The following is a 6,897-nucleotide window of genomic DNA, read 5'->3' on the forward strand; positions in this document are numbered from 1 at the left end:
AGTGGAGGAGGGAGGAATCAAACCCTTGGATAATGGCGGCGGAAGACCTGTAAGCGCTGCCCATGCTCTGTCCACCTCAGGACCGGCCCCCCACTTCCCCAGAAAGGCAAACTAGACAAACCATCTGGTGCATAAAAATTTATTCCAGTCATCGGTAATCAGCTGATAGTCATATGGCCACACGAGAGATTGTGACGGTGAGGGAGTGGTAAGAGCTGGAAGCCCACTTCGTCCTTTCCCCCAGGCCTCACTCTGAATCGGCGGGCCCCGCTGCCGACGCACGCCAACACGCAGTGGGGAAAGAGGCGAGAGGTAATCACACAACTGTACATCATTCCCTGGTGCACTGTGACCATGGCCGACGAACCAAGGGTCATGGAGCTCAGGTCCTACACGGTGTTCCCACTAAGCGGCGTTCGTGTGAGCTAGCTCACGGTATTTTCGCCTCTGGCTCACACATTTTTGTCTTCGCTCAGGAAGGATGGCTCCAGAGCAGACTAATTTTTGCAGTAGCCCAATCGCTCGCTCACAACTTTCATGCCAGGAGCTCACGAAGTAGGATTTTCGCTCACGAGACTCCACAGCTTAGAGGGAGCATTGGTCCTACATGCAATACAGGCTGACGCTGGTTAGCCTTTGCCAGCAATTTTTAAGGCCAGTTCTCCCGTTCACTTTGCCCCACACACTGGCCTGGTCTGCACAAACAAGTGCGATGGAAAAAGCGTTCCTGGACTGCACCCCTCGACACTGTGTTTGAGGGACTGGCGGGACTGAACGCTCTTCTGTATAAATAGCCGGCTACAGGAGAAGAAGAGGCCTCTTTGTGGTTCTTCACATGCAGGTAAATATCCTTCTCCATGGGGATGTCCTTGACGGTGCATTTAACACATCTCAATCAGTACACAGCCCGGGGACACGTCACTGTTGCTGTGCATGTTAAGACTCTGGAGGGGGGGGGGAGAGCACGTTTAACAGGTAACGTGGCCGTATACTTTGGGTCCGACACACGCAACAAACGTATCGGGACTAGACCAATCACTCAATCGGTTTTCAAGTCTGCATCGGTGGGGAGGTCCGATGGACGAAACGGGGATCACAGCGATGCAGAATGAACGACTTGTTTCCGGGGACCGGTCCAGACCAAATGTGGTCTTAGCGGACCAAACAGGTGTCAATCAATGTTCCCTCTAAGCTGTGGAGTCTTGTGAGCAAAAAATCTACTTTGTGAGCTACGGGCATTCAAGTCGTGAGCGAGCGATTTGGCTGCTGCATCGATTAGTTTGCTCTAAAGCCATCCTTACTGAGCTGAGACAAAAATGTGTGAGCCAGAGGTTAAAAAACTGTCAGCTAGCTCACACGAACTCAGCTTAGAGGGAACACTGGTGTCAATCAAAGAAGCCACGAGGGAGCGAAGAATTCAGGTGAGATCCTGCGGGATTTGACACTAAGGATGCTGGGATGGGGGCGGAGAAATCTGGCCCCACTCTTTTCAAGGAAATGCACAGGACAGAAGTCCAGGGGAATGAACACACAGGACCGAGAGGGTTACAGGTGGTGTTCCCTCTAAGCTGAGCTAGTGTGAGCTAACTCAAAGTTTTTTAGCCTCCGGCTCACACAGAGCAGACTAATTGATGCAGCAGCCCAATCGCCCGCTCACAACTTTAACGCCAGTAGCTCACAAAGTAGAATTTTTGCTCACGAGACTCCACAGCTTAGAGGGAGCATTGGTTACAGGTTGCATTTCCCGTCACTGGTCCCTCTTTCCCATCAACATGGAATGTAAAGCTTTACAATGGATGCTTTTCCCTTTCATCCTCACAAGAGCGTATTGCAATCCCCCCAAGCCCGGCAACCAAATATCTACCGAGCGCTGAACATTCTTTGTCGTCTGGGCGGCAGAAAAGACGCGGCATCGGTCCTTCTGGAGCAGGGGAGAGTTATGAGATTCCATGAGCACTGAGAATTTCGCTAGGAGCCACACTGTTTGTGGCCCAGCAGTCAAATTTCCTGAGTTTAAAGGGCTACTTCCGAGAGGCACGCCGTTCCTGAAGACCCGTGAGAAACTGCTGTCTCTCATGTTATGGGGTGAGTCCCATGCTAAGGAAAAGAACAGAATAAAGACAACATACAAGCGAGCAACGCTTAGGTACTATTCAAATTAGAGTGGTAGGAATACCTGTATAACGGAGCTGCGGTGGCTAAAGTGCTTAAGATGCTGAACTGCAGACTGTGGAAGATCGGTAGTTCAGCAGTTCAAGACCCAAGTGCGCCGTATGACGGAGTGAACTCCCGTCTCTAGTTCCAGCTCCTGCCAACCCAGCAGTTCGAAAGCAAGAAATTGCAAGTAGATAAATAGGTACCACTTCAGTGGGAAGGTCACAGCGTTCTGTGCACCTTGGTGTTTAGTCATGCCGGCCACATGACCAACGTCTTCGGACAGCGCTGGCTCTTCAGCTTTGAAACGGAGATGAGTACCGCAACCCTAGAGTCGGATTCGACTGGCTTTCGAGCAAGGGAACCTTTACCTTTTTAATACCTGTATAGCATCTACAAATGTCGAGCAGGCAAGTACATAGTAAACGTATTTAGTATTCCAACAGGTAGCGTACAATGTATTTCCAGTCTTCCAACAGGTAAGTATACTAATATAGAACAAGACCACGGTACAAGTAAAAAGCAAGTCTTATGGACTTGCTGGAAGACTGGAAATACATTGTACGCTACCTGTTGGAATACTAAATACATTTATTATGTACTTGCCTGCTCGACATTTGTAGATGCTATACAGGTATTAAAGGTAAAGGTTCCCTTGCTCGAAAGCCAGTCGAATCTGACTCTAGGGTTGCAGTGCTCATCTCCATTTCAAAGCCGAAGAGCCAGCGCTGTCTGAAGACATTTCCGTGGTCATGTGGCCGGCATGACTAAACACCAAGGCGCACGGAACGCTGTTACCTTCCCACTGAAGTGGTACCTATTTATCTACTTGCAATTTCTTGCTTTCGAACTGCTAGGTTGGCAGGAGATACATGTATTACTACCACTCTAATTTGAATAATACCTAAGAGTTGCTTGTTTGTATGTTGCCTTTATTCTGTTCTTTTCCTTAGCGTCTTTCCGCACGTCCCCCCTCCCTTGCCCCAATATTGTATTGTTCACTGTGTGATCGCAACTCTCCAATCCTCGGGGCCAACTGGAATGGGGACCCCATGAACGAAGTCTGACCACAACCCCCAATCCACACAACCCAGGTGCTCCCTTCCTTTCAGCCCCCAACCTAAAAAACCCCCCCCGCCGCCGCCCTTGACGTGAGGGTTCCCTTTGTAGAAGAGGCAAGATGCTCATCTAACACTTACGGGCTTCCCAAGCTATGGGACATGCTCGAGGTAGCAAGAGTCTAAGGAATCGGTGCTAGGAAAGGGGGCTTGGCCCTAAAGGCCCGTGCACCGGCCTGGATCGGGGCCTGGTTCTACCCATGTAGCACGAGGAGACAGGAGAAGAGTACTGTACTGGCGGTGTGGAACCGTCGTGCAGACGCTTACAACACACAGCTTCGGAACAGGCAGAGACGGCTCGCCGACAAACCATAATAGGAAATGGACGCACCACGCGCACGGCCCCGGCATCCCTCAGCTGCTCAGACTACTGCAAGCTCCTTCCACCAGTGCCGGAGAGACTGACCCTCCTGAACCGGCCTGGCGGGGAGGTCACACGGCCCTTTCCCAGTCTGCCTGCTATAAAGAAACCAAGCTAGCAAGATTGCCCCGAGCCCGGAACGTACCCAAGACATTCTGACCCAGGCAGAGAGACGTATTCACACCGGACTCTCTGGAATGTGGGCTTTGGGGGGACCGGGGGTGGTGGTGGTGCAAGCATGCGGTTAAAATCACATCCTCTCTCCTGGTACCCACCAAAGTTTGGGGGTCAGGCACTTGATGAGCAGCCTAGGATTCCCCCCGGCTCTGTTGCTTTTGGACGGGTAAAAACGACGGCAGCTCCCAGAAGCCAAAGGAACGGAGGCTTAGGAACCGGAGAAGGGAATTTACCCGCCTTGTTCTTGCTCAGAGATCCTTTCTGGCTCCCCGCAGAGTGACCAAGAAATCAGCACCGACTTCACAGTCTCGACTTTAATTGGTCCTTCCTGGCAACTAACACCCCACCCCACTTCCTATATGTAATGGTTGAGAAAATTCTATTTCGCTGTATCTGAAGAAGTGGGCTTGCACACGAACGCTTATACCTCGAATAAAACTCCGCTGGTCTTAAGAGGCGCCACTGGACTCGAACTTTATCCTGCAACTTGACAGTCCAACGGCCTGCTTGCTTGTACAGGACCATGAAGAGAAGCCAAAACCGAGAGGGGGCAGCTTGCAATTTGGATGGGAGACTGAGGGTGGAACCAACGCCACAAGGAACGCAAGGCTGCCGCTGAAGACACCAGCCTTGTGTCCCTTACGATGCACAGATCTCCTCTGAACAGCTCGAGCCCTGGAAGTGGCGAGCGTGGAGACGGCTGCTTCCGGTTTCCAGATACAGACTGGTTCACGGTCACATTCCCCTCTTGAGTTTCGTGGGCACGAGGCGTTCTGCGGCTGCGGGGAACCAGCCACCCGCGGAGTGCATCCGAAAGTGAGGTCAGAAAGGGGCCTCCCCCTCCACCGTAAGACCCGAGGACGGGAGAAGGGACCCCGGAACAGAAAGGCCTTTCACTGGTTGCCGTAAGGACGAGGCGAAGCACAGCGAACCTGTCTTCGAAGAAGTCCCTTTTTAATTTGAGCCGAGCAGCCAAAGGAAAGCATGGACATTATTTCCTGCTATCATGTACATATTTACACAACTGTCTATACACAGGGGTCGGGAGCGGTCCCTGGGATTGCAGCGACAACCGCACAAACCTACCGGCTGGGTGTACTTCCCCCGCACTCCCTTTCCCCCTTTAACTGGTCAGGCTCTTGTGCCTTTAACAAGCAGCCTGACACATAGAAATTGAGCGGATATAACTTATGGCTCCCTCTGAGGTGAGCGTTTCCTGGTCGGATCTGTGAGCCAAACTGCAGCAGAAAGCACAAAACAGACAGAAAGGTGAGTCGGGGCAAACTATTCAAACACTGACTAAGTGTACTTGGGGAGGGGGTGTAACCGTTACCACCACTACCCCCCTTCCTCCACCATGGGAACCATCCTTAACCAACACCTCTGAAAGACCCTACATTGAAATCAGGCCTGTGGTGGGGAGAAACAGCCAACAAGATGGAGGGAGCAAGTGGTTGCTTAGCAACGGTCCAGTGCTCCCTCTGCCGGTTTTAGGCCCCTCGATAGGCCGTCCGAGGCCTCAGACTGTCTGCTTCAGTCTTGCCCCAGAGAATCAGGGCAACGAGGCCTTCCAAATCACCATAGCAACGAGGCCCCAGTGCAACTACCCAAAGGGAATGTGGCACAGGACGTTAATACCCAATGGAGGGACTTCTGTGAGGGAAGCTCACGACAGACCAGACTCCATTCTTATGTTTCCCTCGCCCCCTTTTGTCAATTATGTTCCCAGAAAGGCCTCCATTTAAGCAGCGGAAAACGGAACCCCGTGTGAAACCCCTCGAGGGCCCTCTGAAAACGTCCCACGAGGCTTCGGCCTTTCTGGGGTTGGCGACCGCGTGCACAAAGCGGCCTCTTCCTTTACAAAATTTGACGCTGAGGAGAATTCTGTGGTGGCAGACCAGTACAGCAGAGCAACACGTGCCGTTTCTCAAGGCTCGGAGCAAACCTTAAAACAGTTTTAAAAAACGTACACACCTGCTTTGCTGAAATACGGCAACGGCTTCACTTTGAAGACATCAGGATGTGGGGGTTTTTTTAAAAAAAGAGAGAGAGAAAACTCAAAATAAATTAAATAAAGGTCGGCCTTGAGACATGTCTAGCAGCAGAGTGAAGCACGGGGTACCTGAAGCGCTGGTTGGGGAAAGTGGGGGAGCACACCCTGAGTGTGGGGAAGGTGCCGGGGAGATGGAAATGAGGGCAAGTCTCGGCCCCCGCCAGCGGCATGACTCGTCGGCTATTTCTGCTGGTGCTAGGGTGGTCCTCCTCCTCCCGCCGCGGTGGGGAGCAAAGGAAGGGGTGGGGTGGGGGAATGAGTTAGTTCTTCCAGTTTCCATCGAGTTCTCCCTCCCCGTCTCTCCCTTGGGCGTGCCCCTCGTCTGGGGGAAACGAAGCCGGCTCCCCCCCCCCAAGATGCGCGGAGAAACGGCGGAGGGCTCCGACTCCCTTTCTTCGTTCACTTGTTCTTCGCCACGGCCTTGTAGAGGGTGACCCCGACCACGGCGGCCACCGTGGCCCCCAAGGCGACCCGGATCCAGAAGGAGGCGGCCCCCAAGTCGATGTCGTTCAGGTGCCTGGAAGACAAGGCGGACAGGATTTGAGGAGGAGGATGAAGAGGCGAAGATCGAAAGGAATGTGTGCTCCGGCCTTGGAGAGAAAGAACCTCCACTCCGTCTGACTAGAACAGGGGCTCCCAACATGGTGCCAATGGCACCCGCCAACAGCAACTGCCCAGTGTTTTGACAAAGTGGGCAGGGCCAGGTGAGGCTTTTGCCCAGCAAGGGTTCTGACTGGCTGTCCGGTTGTTAAAAACGTAACTTGAGAAGGAGCTGCCGCCACAGCACAAGGATCTTCACTGTGTGACTGAAAGGAAGCTGTGGCAGCCATTTTGTGGCTGGCTCTGCCTCCCGTGGCAGCCATTTTGTGACCACGCCCATCACCCTGTGTCAGAATTCCAAAGATGTCTGCAGGCTCAAAAAAGTTGGGGGGGGGGGGCTGACATTGATCCTCAACCTTCATCGGAAGCCTATTTGCATAGCTAGGAAACCCAGTGTTTCCGGAAGGAAGGAAGGAAGGAAGGAAGGAAGGAAG

The 6,897-nt window shown here is 52.7% G+C and overlaps 1 protein-coding gene across 1 annotated transcript in view; it reads right to left on the reverse strand.

The window, feature by feature from the left end:
* Positions 1–4,270: 4,270 nt before the first annotated feature.
* RHOT2 (ras homolog family member T2) overlaps positions 4,271–6,897 on the reverse strand; it is a 39,147-nt gene continuing 36,520 nt past the window's right edge. Inside the window, exon 18 of the mRNA XM_015419415.1 lies at positions 4,271–6,380. Coding sequence (XP_015274901.1) covers positions 6,263–6,380 — 118 coding nt within the window. The 3' untranslated portion in view covers positions 4,271–6,262. The remainder of the gene's footprint in view (positions 6,381–6,897) is intronic.

Source organism: Gekko japonicus, unplaced genomic scaffold (assembly GCF_001447785.1).
Source record: "Gekko japonicus isolate JY-2015 unplaced genomic scaffold, Gekko_japonicus_V1.1 scaffold513, whole genome shotgun sequence".
NCBI lineage: Eukaryota > Metazoa > Chordata > Lepidosauria > Squamata > Gekkonidae > Gekko > Gekko japonicus.